Raw genomic sequence first — 18,082 nt, forward strand, 5'->3', positions numbered from 1 at the left:
TAAATATTCAAAAAATATAAAAAATTTTAAAAATTCGAAGTTTTGGAAGATAAATTTTCAAAAACCTTCGAAAACTTCTGAAAATTTTCGAACATCTATTTCAATAAACCTTTAAGAGCTTTTAAAAAAAAAATTTCGACAAGGGATGCGGAAGATGAAAAAAATAATTGACTGATAAATATTTAAATAATTTTATTAAAAGATAAATTTATAATATAATTTTTGAGGTGTATTGAAAAAAGTTGAGGTGCAATTAGAAGTGCTCCTGGAAAAGTAAAAGTCCAAAATATCCTGCCCATAGTGTGTGTATATATATATATATATATATATACGACGTGAGGGGTTACTTCATCGCCCCACAAACTTCAGAGTGAATTCAATGGATTCCGGTGAAACTTGTCTCACGGAACATCAGTCTCCTGTTGCTGCTACTAACTCTGAAGAAGTCCCCGATCATTTTGTTTGTTGCGTTTGTTTGTAAGTAATAATAATAAACTTTTTCAATGTTTCTTCCTATCTTGTCGTTTCCATTTGTTTTCAGAAATTACCCAATACTGTTTGTTTATTTCTTTTTGTTTTGTTTCTTTGCAGGGATCTTCTTTATAAACCAATCGTTCTGCGTAAGATTTTTTTGCTAGTTTTATAGAAAGAACTTAGAATTTTTATGTTTTCTATTTTTTTTTATAATTGTTGTTATTGATTGATTGGTTGACAATTCCTTTGGTTTTTTTATTAAAAAAAAATTTATACTGATTGTGGTCACATATCATGTTTTTGGTGCGTTCATAAATCAATGAGTTCTCGATACGAGTCTCATTGTCCGATTTGTGGAAACCCATATTCTCACTTTCCACGCATTTGTCAAACGCTTCACTTCTTGCTGTTGAAGTTATATCCCATTGCATATAAGAAAAGGGAAGATCAAATTCTAGGTAAGCTTGGTTTCTTTTTCTATTTTCCTTTTCTATTTCATGTTCTGTCAATTATGTTGTTATGGTTGTTGTTAATTACCACGAAAATCAAGAGAAGTTATAAAATAGAATATTGCTTCGTAGTATAATTTTCAAGAGAAAAATTCTATTTCATAAAGTTATCCTTAGTTCAATATGACTAATTTGTAACCCGATTTTGCATTGAGATGTTCTGCATATATCTGCCACTCGAACTTTTCAGTAGTCGATTGTCTTTACGTTAAAGGGAGGGATAGTTGTAGGTATTTTGAGATCATTCTCACCATAGCTATTGCAGTAATTCACCTATGTTGCCTTTGTATGATCCATAGGAGGAAAAGAAATTTGGCTACTTCTCACCAGAATTCAACGGTCATGCACATGAATCAGAGGCTGGTGGAGAATTTAATTACCTCAGAAGTCCTGCACATTCTTTTGCATGTTCAGACTCTCCCTCTACTAGCAAAGAGAAACTTAGCAAACCAGCTGCACAAGTAGAGTCTCATTATAATGGCACAACTTGGACCAAAGAAAATTCTGATGGAGGTCTTAATCAGACAAAACCTATTGCTGTGGAACAGAAGGATCAGGTTTCAGTTGTGGATTTACTTTGTACTGCATGCAAGCAATTGCTTTTTCGTCCTGTCGTTCTTAACTGTGGCCATGGTATGGGTGTGCAATTTTTTGTTTCTTTAATTAGCATCACTAAGCCTTGGTTTTCTGTTATATGTGGACTTATTCTTATCTTTACTCTTTGTCAGTTTATTGTCAAACTTGCATTAACATCCCTGCTGATACGATGCTTAGATGTCAAGTTTGTCAATGTTTGCATCCAAGGCATTTTCCAGAAGTCTGCTTGACGCTTGATCAGTTTTTGGTGGCTGAGTTTCCCAAAGAATATGCATTGAGAAGAGACTCTGTTCAGCCCAAGCAAGTTTCTTCCAAGCATGAGAGAGCAACCACCTGTATGTCTTAATGCTCCATTGTATCATCTTGTTTTAGTGTCCATCAAGTTGACATTCGGTTGATTTAGTGTTTAGCTGGATTATATTGTTCCATCCTTTTTTCTGCCAATAGGTTTATTGCCATATTTTTGAAGCTAAAAAATGAAGCATATAATTCCTGATTCATTCATGTTGGTAAATTTGATCTTAAAAAGAGTCTGATTGTGCTACAATTGTACTGCATTAACTTTGAGTCCTCCACAATATTAGACTACTTGTTATGCTCAAATTTTAGGTTCCATGGAAGCTGGTAATCAAGACTTCTCACCTATCCAGTTACGTTCAAGAGATCATCTGCCTTTCTCAGTGGAGCCTAGCGCATATACACATATAGGAGTTGGTTGTGATGCTTGTGGGGTAAATGCTTTGTACCTCATCTCTTATATGAGTGCATGTGTGTGTGTATGTTTTGGTGTCACACAATATCAGTCTCTTTAAAAGTTCAATTAAGTTGGTTTTTTACTTGCTCATACTTATTTCGTTCTATTTTTTATCCCTTCATCTCCATAAATGACATAACCCATTCTACAAAATTTTAAAAACTTTCATCCTTTATTTTCTCGTATAACATTTTAGTATTTACTTTTACCCGATTAAAATTATTGGTAATTAATCTAATGGATATGCAGAATGCTAGTACATATGTACATGCTTGTTTTGGGCAGTGTCTTCTCTTCTCTTTCTGACACTCTGTAGTTAATGTCTCTTGATAGTTGCTGGACATTGAAAATTTATAATGATGGTATTTTATTGCTTTAGGAGGGGATCATAATGTGGGATAAGTTGCTCTCTAAATGCTCTGGGATTCAGTGTTTGTTGGATTTTGTTCAATGCTTTTCGAGTAATATTTATGCTTGACTTAAAGCGTAAAGATGAAGGGTTCCATTGCTTTGAATTTGCTAAAGTAATTGAGTCACTTCTCTCTGCCATATAATGGTCATTGCTTGAACCTTATTTAAGTTCATAAGTTCATCAGAATTGCAAGACATGAAGGTGTAGTTAAGTTTGCAGTGAGACTTGAATTTGTAGTTAAATTCCTCAGCAGAATCTCAAGCTTACATCCGGTTTATTGGCTGATAGAATTTGCTAATAAAGTAGGAGATTGCTAGTCTTTATTGTTTTATTGATTTTAAATAAAATCAGCAGTAAGCCAATAATACTTGAGTTTATACCAGCAGATGTCTCCGATTGTTGGAGATAGATACAAATGCAAGGATTGTATAGAGAAAGCAGGCTTTGACCTTTGTGGAGATTGTTATAATACTCGACCTAAGCATCCAGGCAGGTTCAATCAGAGACACACCCCAGAGCACAAGTTTAAGCTTATCAAGCGTGACTTTGTCTGAAGGTTGAGGCTGATGACTGAACAACTAGAGAATGTTTCTACTTCTTTTGTCATCTTTGATCATGCCGCTGAAAATTTGGAAAGTGCACCGGTAGCTGTTGCTTTATCTGGTGATTCGCAGGACAATACTAGCAATAATGTAGCTTCTCCATTTATGGACAATGATAGCATGGAGGACCAAGATGATATCCTATTCACCAATTGAATACTGAAGCCGAAAAAAATCCATACAGTGATTATCTGGTGATACAGACTGGTGGATTACTTATGGATCATGGTTCCTTAAGTAGTTCTGCAAATTGGGGCTTCAAGAGGCAAGGTACTATTCTAATCGCCACTGCACTGCAATCCAATTTCGTACATTTCATACAAACCATGTGTAGTCTTTTTTTATTATCGCATGTTTATACATGTATCTTTGGCCTTTTCATTCACTTCAAATTGAAGCTGCCTTTGGTGTGTGACTGCTCAACCACCTTTTTGTCTGAAGCTGGGGTTTGTTTGTGATTAAGTGACCTGAACTATTTTTTCCATGGTATGTCAACCAACATGTTTTCTCTGCTGGCTCTCGTGTAATATTTGAGCTGTCATGATGGGTGGCTAGTACAGTTTTCGGGCATTGGTTAATAAGCACAGCTGTTTGTTTATTCCTGGTGGTTAACATTGTCTATACTCTATTACTATAGTGAACATTATCTATACTCTATTACTGTACGTATATAATCTGTTTACATGTGTTTTTTGTCCTAAGAATCATTGCTTGTGCTTTTTGTTCCTCTTTTGTAAATCATAAATGAAAACTAAGAAATAGCCAATTGTGAGTATTTTTTATTGGGCTTGGGCTTTAGATTATTTCTGAAGCTCCTTAATGTATGCGTTTTCCCACGCGCTCTCTGATTGGTTCAAAAAGCTGCATCTGTCAGCAAGGTGAAAATTTATGCTTTGTAATTAAAAATATAAATAATATATTAATATTCGAAAATTATTTAAATTTAATTTAAATAAAATTTAAATTCGATTTGATTATTATCGAATCAAGTTTGAATAGTTTGATTTATTGATCGAATTGAGTTTAAATATTTATTATTTGAATAATTTATGAATTTAATTAAAATTTTATATTTAAATATATTTTTTATTATTTTAATTCATAAAAATTAAATTTATTTTTATATATTAATTAAGTTTAATTAAATAAAATTTTAATTTTTGAATTAAAAAATAAAATTTGATTAAAATATAAAAAATAAATTTATTTTTATATTAGTTGAATTTAATTAAATAAAATTTTTATTTTAATTCTTGAACTAAAAGATAAAATTTAATTAAATTTGAACCTAATTTTAAATTTTAAATTGAATTTTAAACTCAAATGTAATATTTAATCGATTACATTACGTTCCGTAATCATTAGAGCCACCAAAACGACTTTCAATCGTTATACGCGATTTCTTTAGTCCGTGTAATCCACTCTCGCTTTCACGCTTGGTCTAACTTTTTCGGCTAAAAGAATAATATATATATATATATATATATATATAAAGCGGGAGGACGTGAAAAAAGGATTATATGTAGTTAAATAGTAGTCAGTGTCCAAAGTAATAAAAGAAAAGGGCAGATGGGGAGCATTGTGATGATTGCGCTGAGTCATCACACGTTCCCAACTGTACGGCTCTTTTATCAGCATTGGGAAGCAGGAAATCAGTCAGACCGTGATATTTGTGTAAAATAAATACATAAATTTGTGAAGAATGTGGGGAGGAGAGGGGGGGGGGGAATCAGGTGTTGGGTTTTTAGGGTTTCTAGGTATTTCAAATGGTGACGAAGGCCTTAGGTGTCCAATAGGAGAGTGCTTATATTGGGGATTTAAGAAAAAATTTTGAATTTTACATCGAAAAAAATCGTTGAGGTATAAAAGAATTCATATAATTTTTTTTTATGAGGTATTTTTTATAAGATAAAATCATGAGATCAGAGAGTCAGAATGAATAATATCTCACAAAGATGTGAATCGTGATAAAAAAATTGATCTAAAACATCAAAAAGGTGAATGTTCGAACCTCGAAATTATGTAAGTTTAGAGCTTAAATTTTGATCAGTGACAAGTGGTATTAAAATTAGTCATAAACTCTTTGATTCACGTCAAATCTTTCGAGAGAGATAAGCAGGGTGACCAACCTTCATGACGAAAGTATCATGAGGTTGGGTGGAAAAAATATCACGGACCTAAAAAAGAGTCATGAATCTCACATCGAATATAATAGGAGGGTCAGTAAAATATAAAAAAATTTATATCATTTTTTTTTGTGAGATACCTTTTTTAAGATAAAATCATGTAGTCAAAAAGAATCAAAGCGAATAATATCTCATAAAAATATAAATCATAATAAAAAAATTATCTAAAATATCAAAAAAATAAATGTTCAAATTTCAAGATCGCGTGAGTTTAAAACTTATATCTCTAACCCATGACAGTTATCCCATCATGTTTCATGCATGGCAATTTACCTTTGCCTTTTACCCTTTGCAATTCTGAGGAAGAGTAAGGGACCACGTTCCTTGTACTATTTGCATTTGGTTAGGATGTATTAAATGGTTGCAATATTGGGTAAAGTGCTATAAGATTATCGAACGCATAATTCTCACAATTTGCTATAGGTCTTTCCACTTTTATAAAACAGGAATCCTCACTCTTTTCAATTGCTTAACAAAACCAATTTCTTTACCGTAATCAGACTTCTTCCCAGTTACCAAAATTTTTTTACTGGTGTTTATTTATAATATATATAAAAATTAATCTATAAATTTATCAATTTTATTAATATAAAAAATATTTTTAAAAAATTTTTAAGGATGTTTAATTTTTTATTTTTTAATTTTTAAAAGTATTCATAAATATCATACTTGAATACATGTATCCATCTTACCTTCACCAAATGATATCATCATTTGCCAAAAACGCTTGCACTTCTGAAATTAATATTGGAATTATATTCAAGTGAAATTAAAAAAAAAAAAAACCAATTTATTGATAATTTTCTGGCTATGAACAATGGGTTGCAAAATCAAAGCCCAAACGAGGAGAAATGGTTTTGGCGGGAAATTTTGGGCCATAGAATTGTTCTATTTATAGAATTAATTGAGGATAATGTAATGGCCATTGATAATCGTGCATCTACCTTAACTCTTTCGTACTTTAAAAACAACACAAAAAGCCCTAAAATTGGCAAAATCTTGGAATTATTTATCTTTACTATGTTTTATATAGACAAATAATAATGGTAAGCTGTAAGTAAGCCTCTTCGGATGATTTGTGTTTGAGGTAGCCAATAGAAAAGGACGCTGGCTGTCCCCCATAACAAATCCCTCTCTTCTTTTTGTCTGACAATCATCGTTAAGATTTATAATTTAATTCCACCGTGTCTGTTTTACTTATAATAACATTATCAATCGGTCAAATTTCTTTTTTCTCATGACGGGGTCGGTATATATTATACTCCATTTTAATTTTTAAAATTTATATTAATATAAGTGTCACGGATCGAGACTTAAACTTCAAACTCACGTGATTTTGAGATTTGAGCATTTATCATTTCGACGTCCCAGATTAGCTTACCTATCACGGTTCATACTTTTGTGAGGTATTATCCGTTCTGACCCTCTTGGTCTCACGATTTTATCTTACAAAAAGTATCTCACAAGGCGGAGGTAGTGTGAACCCTTATATACCTCAGGGACCCTCTTATTATATTCGATGTAAGATTCAGGATTCTTCTTTAGGTCCGTGACATTCTCTCACATCTAAGTTCGTGACGCCCTCGTCGAGACGTTCGACGTGTATCGAACAGTTTAAGATTGGCTTTGATACCACTTGTTACGAGTCGAGATTTAAACTCCGAACCCGTGACGCCCTCGTCGAGACGTTCGACGTGCATCGAACGATTTAGGATTGACTTTGATACCACTTGTCACTAGTCGAGATTTAAACTCCGAACCCGCGCAGCTCCGGGACCTTGACATTCACCCTTCCGACGTCCCAGATCAACCTACCTGTCACGGTTCACACCCTTGTGAGGTATTATCTGCTCCGATCCTCTTGGCCTTACGATTTTATCCTACAAAAAATATCTTACAAGACGAAAGTAATGTGAACCCTTATATACCTCAAAAACCCTTTTATTACGTTCGACGTGAGATTTAAAACTCTTTTTTAAATCCGTAACACAAATACTTTCCGCCTAAAAAATCACTGTTTTCAAGTAGTAGATCTTTGATGTCAGGGGACTATAAAGTTTATACGTATTGGGTAGGACCAGGCGATGATGGAGCAACCAGAAGAAAACATTGTGGAACTTTTCATGTTTCTCTCCAACTTAACACATGAAAAGAACCTGAACCAATATGGCTTAACAAGCCTCGAGATTGGCCCTATGTGATTCAATTTCAGCTTGGATGTGGACCAACGCCATGATTATATCCAGGTTTATTTATCATCACTCATCACCTCCTTTTGATGATTAATAAATAAAATTTTTTCAGCATATACAAGGAAAGAGAGAATCTCTCAATTGTGGGTAATTTTTAATTATTGATTGATTAAAGATTAAACTATACAATGCAACAATGTTTAAAACTACTTTAATTAATTACTACTTTTGTTTAATAAACTTTATTTGGAAACAATGAAAAAAAAGGGGTCTATGTTTCCCATGCTGTTTCATGGAGTATTTAGCAATGACGTAAGAAAAAAAAAAAAAAAAAAAGGCCTCTGATTACAGCTGGTAATTGTAACCCAATATTGGAAGATACTTACAAAATGTCTGACCAAATCCAAATGCCCTTGCCCCTGTCGGTGGGCAGTAGAATCCCCTCTGCTTTGACTGTTTGCCCTACTGAGTTTAAGCAGGACAAAAATGGTTTAGCTAGCAAACACTGTGAAAATGAACTCATAAACTTGAAAAACAGAAACAAAAGAAGTGATGATATTTGTGGACTACATTGAACCAAAAGTTGTGCTTTTCAAATACCAACCGCAAAATAAAGTTTGTTTTTTTTTTTGGTTTGCAGGGTAAAAATGCCTTTCTGATTAACTCAAAACAAAAGTTGCAGGTTTTAACTGATGCCCATTGAGGTTAAGATTGTAAATTTGAACCCTAAGAAATGTGATTTTGATAACCTTGATGGCAATGGTCTGAGAACAAGATTAGTGTTCCTTAGTTGGACATTTTAGAGGGCTTGAGGGTCAGACTCCTTAAAAATGTTATAGGTTGTTTACGTAATTTACTTATTTATTTATATTATTATATTTTAAATTTTAAAATTAAAAAATCATCAATTGGTATAAGTTTCTGCTTTATTTTTCTATAACTATGAAAATAGAAAATTGATAAAAGAGGTTTAATAATTCATAACTAGCTTATTTTTAAAAACAAAATTGTATTATCCAACTGTATCATCTAACTCATGAATTTGCAGAGTCAAGAAAAAAAAATTTTTAAGGAGGGGAATGATAAAAATGGTAAAAGTTTTTTTAATGGAAAAAAAAAAAAACAAAAGGCATTAAGAAGTAGAATTAATAAATTATAAAAATTATAAAATATCTGAATGGGCCAAACCAGCCAATCAAAATATCATTGAAAAATAAATAAGGACACTGTTCCTTCAACCCCAACCCTACCTTTTTTTTTCTCTCTCTCTCACTGTTCTTTTCTTTTTTTTTTCTTTACCCTCCCTCGTTCCGATACAAAAATTGCTCCTTCCTTTTCCCTCCACCCTCCATTATTCTCCCAACTCTGTTTCTCTGTTTTTCCTCTGAAGAGGAAAACCCTTTTTTGGATACCTACGTTTCGAATGCAAATAGCAATGGTTAGAATCATAAACTCTCTTTCTCAGTGAACAGAGGACAAAAAGAAATGGGAAAGTACATGAAGAAATCTAAGATAGCAGGAGATATAGCAGTGATGGAAGTTTCCCATCAGTCAACTTTGGGTTCCCGTACCAGAGCTGCTAAAACCCTAGCTTTGCAAAGACTCCAAAAAACAACCCCTTCTCCGTCACCAGCCCAAGCTGTTGCTTCAACCCCAGATGTCTCTTCCTTTTCTTATCTGCAGTTGAGGAGCCGTAGGCTGGAGAAGTTGCCATCCCCTGTTTCTAATGAAACCAAACAGAAACAACAGGGGAAAGAGAGTAGTTTCAGAGAAGGGAAGAAGAATGGTGAGAAGAAAAGTGAAGGGTGTTTTGGTAAAAGCAGGGAAGTTGTTCTGGGAGTGGGGCTTTGCTGTGAAACAGAGGAGGCTTCTTTTGGAGAGAACAATTTGGATTTTGAACTCAGAGACAGGTACTTTTTTTTCTCCTCTGTTTTTCTTCTTCCTCAGTTATTATCTTCTAAAAAATTTTTTTTTTTTTTTTTTTTTTCGGCTTTCGCACTTTGAAGCTTTTCAGCATTGCTTTGCTGGTTGGCTTTCTCTTCTTTTTCCAATTCTTTTGTTAATGTCATGTCCTTTTACTTATGTTCTTTTGGGGGCTTTCATTTCTCTTTCATTGCCAGTCTTTGCCATTTGCTTTGGTTAAAAGTGGGAGAAAAAAAAAGCTCTTATTTCTAGCTTACACGAGTTTTCTTCACTTGTTTCTTCTTTTGACGCTTTAAATGAGATTTCTTTGCAGTTTTCAAAAATGGGTTTTTTGTATTTTTTAACATATTGGGTGTTATATTGGAATCTTTCTTTCTTTCTTAAAAGTTATTAACTGTTTTTACTCTGTTGTCCGTTCTGCCTGCTTACTTAGGTTTTGAGAGTAGGCTGCTTCCTGGACTAAAACACTATAAAAACCATAAAAGAAATGTCACTGAATCTTTGTTTCTAGATGTTCCCTGGTCATGAAAGTTGTTACATCATTAATTTTCTTCCCAACAAGCTTTTAACTTGCTTTTGTGTTTTTTTTTTTTTTTTTAATTTCACTTTCTTGAGATGCATACCAGTCATTACATGAAAAGGTTACTGAATGCTTGTGTCTTATGATGAATTATTTTCAATGAGAAATAGACAGTGTTTTGAAACAATTTATTCCTCCTCAGCAGACTCATTACCGCTACAACTTGCATTTTCCCATATGGTAAAAACTGCACTATATATTAGTATAATGAAATGTTCATTCTCTGGTGTTGCTTTTAATTTATAAAAATAATAATAAAAAAAGATTGAGATATTGATGAGTAAAAATAATTGAAAATTTTTAAGTGCATGGAATCTGTTAATAACTAGAAAAGATTTTCTTTATGGGAAATTTGAAGTTCATTGTACCAGGAGAAAAAACCAGTTTGTTTGATCTTCCGGATAGCAATCATTTGTAATTTTCGGCTCTGCTTTGTCCTTTTTCTGTTAATAATAGTGAAAAAAAAGAAAAGAAGAGAAGATAAAAATGAAGAAAGATAATCTTTTGGCAATACCGGGCAGCAATAACTGTTTAAGCTCATCTGTGTTAGCAATGACAAATCATCTTCATGGGGCCTAGTTACAGTCAGACTCTAACATGAATGTGGGATTCTCTGTGTTGGGACTAGCAGTAAGTGACAAAAGGTCGCAAATTTCTTGCTTCTTATCCTATTGTTGCTCTGCTCTCTGCAAATTTAAGCTTGTCTCTTTCAAATGCTTGTCTCTTGTTTATATGAGTTTTTCTTCTCATCTAATGGGAATATTAATTTTGTCTTTGTTTATAATTAAGAGATTTTGTATTTTTATTAATGTCTAAAATAGGTTTTACTTTGCTTAGATGAAAATGAGAAAAAGAGGGTATTATTTTTACTTGTAGGGCAAGTTTAATTCATGATCCAAAGTGAATATTGTATGGTTTAGTGCCTTTTTTTGTTTTTGTGGTGGTATTTTGTTATGATATTATTTTATTCTTTTAGATAATTTATACCTTTTTATGCAGGAACACTAGAGAAACCACACCATTTAGCTTGATAAAAGACTCGGAAACCATTGTAACCCCTGGTTCGACCACAAGTCTGAGAAGCTCCTCTTCAACTCACCGAAGAAGGTGGAATGATGTGCAGAGATCCATCCCAACAACACTTGAAATGGAGGAATTTTTTGCCTGTGCAGAACAGCAACAGCAGCAACAATTCATTGAGAAGTAAGCTTCTTTCAAAAAATTTTTAGTCATTTAATGTTTTCTGGCACATGTAGTTATAATTTCAATGTTGGTTTCCATTCTGAATGACTTTAGTCTTAAATAGTTCGGTAATCTGAGCAGCCTAGTCTTATGAATATGCTGGATTCTGCAGGTATAACTTTGATATTGTGAACGATTTGCCCCTTCCAGGACGTTATGAATGGGTGCAATTGATCCCATAAGCTGAGCCCCAACAATTCTACTCCCTGACTGATTGCATGCTCAAAGATTTAAAAGCAGGCAGTGTGGTATAATATTCGCATTGCTCTTCTGAGTTCATGTAAAGATTGATTGAGCCTTGACTAAGATGTGTAATTTAAAGATCTGGGACAAAACAGAGCTGATGAATTACACTAACCAAATTATATACCTGAAATCCTTTGTTCAAAGGAAAAACAAATAATTTGTTAGGAATGTGCTGCATTTTCATCATTGTTACCGATTTAGTGGTGCATCAATGTTTCTAGGTTTTCTTTTCCTGTCTTTTCTCCATGTAGTTTCACTTTTGTCTATACTTGGGTAGGGATGAACATGGATGATCTCTGGAAATAAATGCAAGTCATTTGATATTTATTTACCTGTGTATTTGGATTTAAGTTTGGCTGCTGATGTCTATCAGTAAATCGTAAAAGTATCCAATGCAAGATTTTCTTCAAAAAAATCAAATTGTTTTTCTGCTGAATCTTGCTCCAATTCAATGTTTCAAGCACAATTGGACATTAAAGTTAGATTTCTAACCACAAATCAGTTTTTAGTATTAACTGGTCCAGTACCAGACATGTCACTCCACACGTTATGCCTTACGAGAGAGATTTAAACTCCCTTGCATCCCAATGTAGTTGATTTCTGTTCTGCTTATTGACCGAGAAACGAGCCCCATTTTGTTTGTACTGACATTTGGGGTTCAAGAACACTAACCGTAGTGGGCCATTGAAGCAATCTATAGATTGTTTTGTATTATAAGTTTTATCTTACCGGAGAGCTTAGGGTTCTCTTGCCATTTGACAGCATTGTATTTTTCTTTTCTTTCTTTGCTGTTCGTTTAATTTTGTTTGCCTCAAACTTCTTTTTCTTTTTTTGTTCATCTGAAATTTGTGATGAAGCACTAAAGCTGCTGAGTTTGTCAAGTGAGCATTAATTGAATGTGCATGAATGCAGAAGACCTCTGTGTGAGTGAGTGTGCCCTATTCACATGGGATACTGTACGTGTCTACAGAGCTTTTTAGTGACACAGGTTTCTCAACATGTTCAACCTTAGATTTGATGATGTCTCTCTTTTTCTATTTCTATGCCTGTGCATGCACTGCATCCATTCATTACCCTGTAGAAGACTGAAAGTTGCAAACTTGTTAGGCTGGCAGGTGAAACCAAATTTCATGCTTGTGTCTGTCCTGAAATTTCTTTTTTCTTTTCGGTTGCAATGCATAAATGGAAAGAAGGGAACAAGACAATAAATTTAAGCAAATACCTGTTCTAATTTGCAGACATATTTCTTCGTTGGCTGTCTTTAAAAAATTTTTAGACTTTCGTAGACAGTTATGCAATTACAAAATTTCAAGGGAAAAAGGGGCTTTTTTTTTTTTTTTTTTAACTTTCATGTTCTTTTTATCATCAATATAGGTGTATCAGAAACACAAAAAGTACCCTGAATCTACAAGACAAATTTGAAATCACAATTATTGCTTAAGGCTAGAAAACTGCTACTGTTTTTATTGACGTAGGCCTGAAGGAAGTGTCGTCACTGATGCAGCGCAGATTTGGCATTTACTGGTTGAGGACTACGGATTATTAAATAAAAAGAGTTCGAGAGCATCTGATTCGTGGCTGTTTTTCATGACCGACAGGACATGTATATGTAACTGATGAGAGGACGATGACCGGCAAATTAATGTTGGGGCGGTGACAAGAACAAGATTCGCCAAGAAAGAATGCGAGCCATGCTTACTGAACCGTGCAACAGACGCTTAAAATCAGCTCCAGAATCCTGCCAGCAAGGTACAAGTCAGTTGGGTCCCTAACTGGGGCTGACACCAAACCCATGAGCAGGTTGCTTTGCTGTTCAACATCTCGTCTCTCAACAACCCAAAAAAACCAAATCTATCCACCAAAAAATTAACCAAAAACCAGGGTTGATAGTTTACTATCTCATTTTGCATCAAACAAAATCAAGTACTGTAGGAAGGTAACAGATTCTCAGAGAACCGAAAGTCAAGCATTCAAATAAGTATTGTTTAAGAAATCGGAAAATCCTCACCATGCACTTACATGGCAAGGAACTGTAATGTTCCTATTTCTGTAAATTAGACATCTTTCTGGTTGTTTAGTTATTTTTACAATTCCCAAACCAGAGTTAGTTGTTTTAGAAAAAGAGTTGACAGTTTGTGGATTATTTCATGGTTTTACAGGTAAAATCTCAACACGGGCAGTCATCCAAAGAATTTTTTTTTTAATTTCTTCTCATAACCTGCTTACAAGCAAAAGGGTTTTCATTCTTTTCTCAGCTAACAAGAAAAGTGCTCGCAGAAATACTTATCCCTTGCAAAATAAAATAAGAGGACAGATGTTGATTAGGAAATAGAAAAGGAAAACCAATAACGAACACTGATGAATTGCTTCATGTAAATATATCCAAATTATAATGAGTTAATAAGAGTGCTAACAAGGAACAAATGCTGCAACCATTTTGCCTTACAATTGAAATGTACTACTCAAGATGCAGTCTAGCACCCTTCCTTTTACAACCAAAAAAGAAAGGGTCTAGCAAGTAACACACCTCTCTTTATGGAGTCAATTATCAGATAGCTTAAACATGCGAATGTAATTGTTGCACATTTCGTGAACTCCATTAAATTTACTTCAATTGCAGTCAAAGGTAAGTTCACATCTCAAATGACAGCAAAGATGATCATTTTACCACTGGAAATGAGCATAATTGACAATGCTGTTTTTCTCGCTAAGCTGGACTGATACCTGCAGTTCCTCAACAGGAAGGCAAATTGGGATCATGGAGTTGATGGTGCAACACTAGCTGCTTGATTTCTTTCTGCCATTTCAACTTCATATGCATCGGTATCTGATGTTTTCTCACTTGTCGTAGCAATCCTTTTAAGTTTAGCGAGTTGTATAGCATGCAGCTCATATCTGATAAAGAAGAGGACAAGTGTTTGAGTTTGAATATATTGGGCTTGTCTGTGCATGCATCAGTGGTTAACTGTGATTAATAAGAGGAATCAGATAGTCTTACACTATAATGAACCAGTAGGCAACAAAACCAGAGGTAAAAATCATGATTAAGAAGACCAAAAATTTCACAATCTAATGCAATTGAAAATATAAGGAATAATCATGGGTGCTATTCAAAGCAAGCTGCTTATCTGTCTAAATCTTGATCACGATTTCATAAAATATAAAAAGAAGAAAAGCAGTATGGGAAAAAAAAACAGCAACATTGTGAGTCAGCTACAGGTAGTCCATACATGTGGGCCAACATGACAGGCCCAAACATCCTCATCTGGAAAAAGAATACTGCTAATTACTGAAAAGATTCTTACGCTGCCACTGTTAAGGCATGTGCAACCCAAAAGATTCACCGTGACACTTGATGGTGAAGAAACTTTTCCAACGCTAAAGCATTTCAGGAACCTTTACAATGCATTGTCTTGGCAAATAGAAAGCTGTTGGTCCAAAAAAGGAGTTGAAATTTATGCAGATGTAGCTGCTGTGATAATCATAAAGCGGCAGAGATAATGGTAGGTCACCAAACTAGAAAAAAGATCATGATGTTGGTCATTTGGTAGTAGCGGCATTGCAGCGATGGTGATGGTGGTGGTGGTAGTGTTGGCCCAGTGCCAGTGTTAATTTGGTAGGGAACCAGCAGATTTCTTTAGGTGGTGACACAAAGAATAATGTTGAAAAAGTGGGTGGTCAAAATGTTTAAAATTAGCTAGGGTGGTGAAGCAAGCAGGAGTATGGCAAGCAAATGATAGAATTGGTAGTAATCACGGTGCTAAATGAACATTATAGGTTTTACAGTTCCTTTCTTCAGTTTTATTTTTGAAAAGGGTTCTATTCTTTGTTTAAACCAGTGTTGCCCCCCGACCCCCCTTCCACAAAACACACACATAAAGAAAAAAGAATTATCCACTTTTTTTCCTAATTTCCAACAGAATGCATTGCCTTGTTTGGGTTTATAGATGATAAAGTTATCAACTAAATTGATGATCCCCATCATTACCTTAATATTCTTACAATTAATTTAGTATTTCTTTCACCATCCAAATAAATTCTCTGGTTAGTAGAACATACTTTTGCATAACACAATTAAGGACATAAGAAGGTCATCTATACCAATATATAATGCAACTGGCTAAATTGGCTCTCACTAATGCAGCCTCTCTTTTAAATATTTCGAATGAATTCGACTCAACTCAAGACTTGATTTTCATATTTATTTTCACATGTAAACAAACTGCCAGTCTCCTATTTTTCCATGCTTACTCATGAAGATGAGGATAATTGTGAATTATCACTTTTATTCTTAGAAAAAGCTCAAAGATGGCAAAGAAATCACAGTAATGAAGTACAAAGTATCGGTAAAACTATTGCAAACTTAATTACATTTCCCTTATTTGAGGCACAAATTGTTTGCAAAATATAAAATGCCCCTAAAACTTGTATCAAAATGAGAACAGCTACAACAACTCTCAGGTGCAAGCCTTGCAAATGAAATCATAGATACCGTTAGGCCTTCTTGAAGCCATAACAAAAGTCAAATCATGGTGTTACATTCTACAGATCTACTCTAGGGGGCTTTAGACCTCCAAACAGCTATTATTACATCACACTAAATAAGAACCATGGAAAAAACTATGTTGGATGAATAGCAATTCAAAAACCAGCTTGTTTGCAATTCAGTTTTCAGCAAGTAATGATTTTCATGAAAAAAGGAAGTACTAATATGTAATAATCATGTATTATTCAAAAGAAGCAATTCAAGACTTTCTTTCAAGATGTAAATTTTCACTAAAGGAAAGGTCCGTATACTACCAATACGTAGGCAAATGATTCAACCAAAGGGTCCTTTTCTTTATGAATACGCAAACAAATTTGATGAGAGGATGGCAATATAAGCATCAGAAATGCATTCTTTTGTCATGGGATTAAACTCATAACTCAAAAGAAATAGTGGAAGCACAGATTCAAATCCACAAACGAACAATATATACACATGTTCCTTGTTGTAAATTCCTAATTACCATGAAAAGAAAGAAATTGAAAAAGAAAAAAGTTGTAGAACTTACTCAGCCACATGGCTCTTGACAAGCGTGAAATATATCCTCCAAAATTTTTCCTCCTTCAAGTGGCCAGGGCATAGCTTAAATCTAAGCTGTGAAAGCTCCTTAAAAAAATATATAAATAAAAACATAAATTAATAGAAAGAGAAAAAAAAGGGTTAAAAAGAGAAAAAACCAAACCTTCACTTTTGAAAGTACTAAGACAGCATGCCGCTCTTGCCAATCAGAAAGATCCTTGCGCACATTAGAAGAAGTTTGGGTTTCACTGTTTGAATTAGCTGCCTCATTATCTGAACACCAAAAGTTTCAATCAACAGATTTTCTTTTGGAATCTCTAAAACAAAAGAGAGAGGGATGGGCGGTGGGGGTACCTTGGAGAGGGAAACTCTTGAAGGTTTCTAAAGTAAAAGACTTGACATAATCGATTAATTGTTGGGTAACTCCAAGCAATTCTTCGTCTTCTTTTTGGTTTTGTTGATTTTGCTCAGAATGGATGGGTTGGTGTTGATATGGGGTGTTGTTATTTTTACTGTTCCTTGAAACACTGCGGTGAAACCACCGTGACAGGTTCATTGTTGTCTGGTCGGAACGCGGCGCTTTTGGCTTGGGAAGCTTTTCCAGATATTTGAGTCCAAGATTAGTAGTTTTCTTTTTAATTATTTGTCTTCCTTCCTTTCAAGCTTTATTTGTTTAACTCCTATCTATAAAATAAATTAAAACTATCCCCAACTTCCCAACTTCATAATTTACTGTCCACATCTTTCTTTATTGAATTTAGAAATAGTTTAAGAATATAAGGTTTAAATTCACTGTTTATATAAGAATGAAAAAAAAAAAATCAAAATCTTAAAGCTTTCTAGTAATAAATAAAAATGTTATACATTTAAATTCTCTTTAACCCTAAATCTCTAAAATTTTAAATCAATATCTGAATTGATAATCAATTGATATTATTAATAGGTTCTTAATTTATATGAGACTAAAGTTAGGGAAATTTAGTTTAATTCACCCTTTACTTTGTTTTAAGATTTTATTTAATAAAAAATAAAATAAATTTTCATCGTATTCTAATCATGTTTTATGATCGAAGTCTTTAAAATTTAATTATAAAATAACATTATAGAATCTTTTTATCTTACCGTCAAATGACCCTTAATATATATATTAACCCTTATAGATAAAGAATATGTATATTTTTTCATTTTATTAGGAGTAGTTATAAAAAAAAAAATCCTTAATTAAGGAAATATTATTTTGTTTTTAAAAAATTATTTAATTTAATATGTTAATTAATTTTTAGATTAATTAAAATTGATA

The 18,082-nt window shown here is 33.5% G+C and overlaps 2 protein-coding genes and 1 pseudogene across 7 annotated transcripts; 2 read left to right on the forward strand and 1 right to left on the reverse strand.

Annotated features, from left to right (window-relative positions):
- The first annotated feature begins 335 nt into the window (after positions 1 to 335).
- LOC111314393 (E3 ubiquitin-protein ligase PRT1-like) lies at positions 336 to 3,650 on the forward strand (annotated as a pseudogene). The gene is made up of 8 exons (XR_016332686.1): positions 336 to 477; positions 592 to 620; positions 753 to 932; positions 1,139 to 1,140; positions 1,283 to 1,616; positions 1,712 to 1,915; positions 2,190 to 2,311; positions 3,133 to 3,650. The product of XR_016332686.1 is annotated as an E3 ubiquitin-protein ligase PRT1-like (transcript).
- A 5,319-nt stretch (positions 3,651 to 8,969) lies between these two features.
- On the forward strand, positions 8,970 to 13,356 carry LOC111314395 (cyclin-dependent kinase inhibitor 3-like). 2 transcript variants are annotated; one of them, XR_016332569.1, is made up of 4 exons: positions 8,970 to 9,636; positions 11,229 to 11,432; positions 11,584 to 11,719; positions 13,222 to 13,356. XR_016332569.1 is itself a non-coding variant. In XM_022915711.2 (3 exons), exons 1-3 carry the CDS (start codon positions 9,212 to 9,214, stop codon positions 11,651 to 11,653), a joined length of 699 nt encoding a protein of 232 aa, XP_022771446.2. In that variant the 5' UTR covers positions 8,971 to 9,211; the 3' UTR covers positions 11,654 to 12,044. The 2 variants fall into 2 exon arrangements, 1 of the variants encoding a protein (XP_022771446.2); XM_022915711.2 differs by lacking the exon at positions 13,222 to 13,356 and having other exon boundaries at positions 8,971 to 9,636; positions 11,584 to 12,044.
- On the reverse strand, positions 13,321 to 17,526 carry LOC111314396 (uncharacterized). Of its 4 annotated transcripts, none has more exons than XM_022915714.2 (5): positions 17,137 to 17,525; positions 16,946 to 17,055; positions 16,772 to 16,869; positions 14,442 to 14,612; positions 13,321 to 13,455 (listed from the first exon to the last, which is right to left on the reverse strand). In XM_022915714.2, the coding sequence occupies exons 1-4, from the start codon at positions 17,336 to 17,338 to the stop codon at positions 14,474 to 14,476; spliced, it is 549 nt and encodes a 182-aa protein (XP_022771449.2). In that variant the 5' UTR covers positions 17,339 to 17,525; the 3' UTR covers positions 13,321 to 13,455; positions 14,442 to 14,473. The 4 variants fall into 4 exon arrangements, with proteins under 4 accessions (XP_022771449.2, XP_022771451.2, XP_022771452.2 ...); XM_022915716.2 differs by having other exon boundaries at positions 13,431 to 13,568; positions 17,137 to 17,526; XM_022915717.2 differs by lacking the exon at positions 13,321 to 13,455 and having other exon boundaries at positions 14,069 to 14,612; positions 16,772 to 16,857; positions 17,137 to 17,523.
- Between the last annotated feature and the right edge of the window lie 556 nt (positions 17,527 to 18,082).

The sequence above is a fragment of the Durio zibethinus genome, chromosome 23 (assembly GCF_047325235.1).
Source record: "Durio zibethinus cultivar Kanyao isolate XHJ-2024 chromosome 23, ASM4732523v1, whole genome shotgun sequence".
Classification (NCBI taxonomy): domain Eukaryota; kingdom Viridiplantae; phylum Streptophyta; class Magnoliopsida; order Malvales; family Malvaceae; genus Durio; species Durio zibethinus.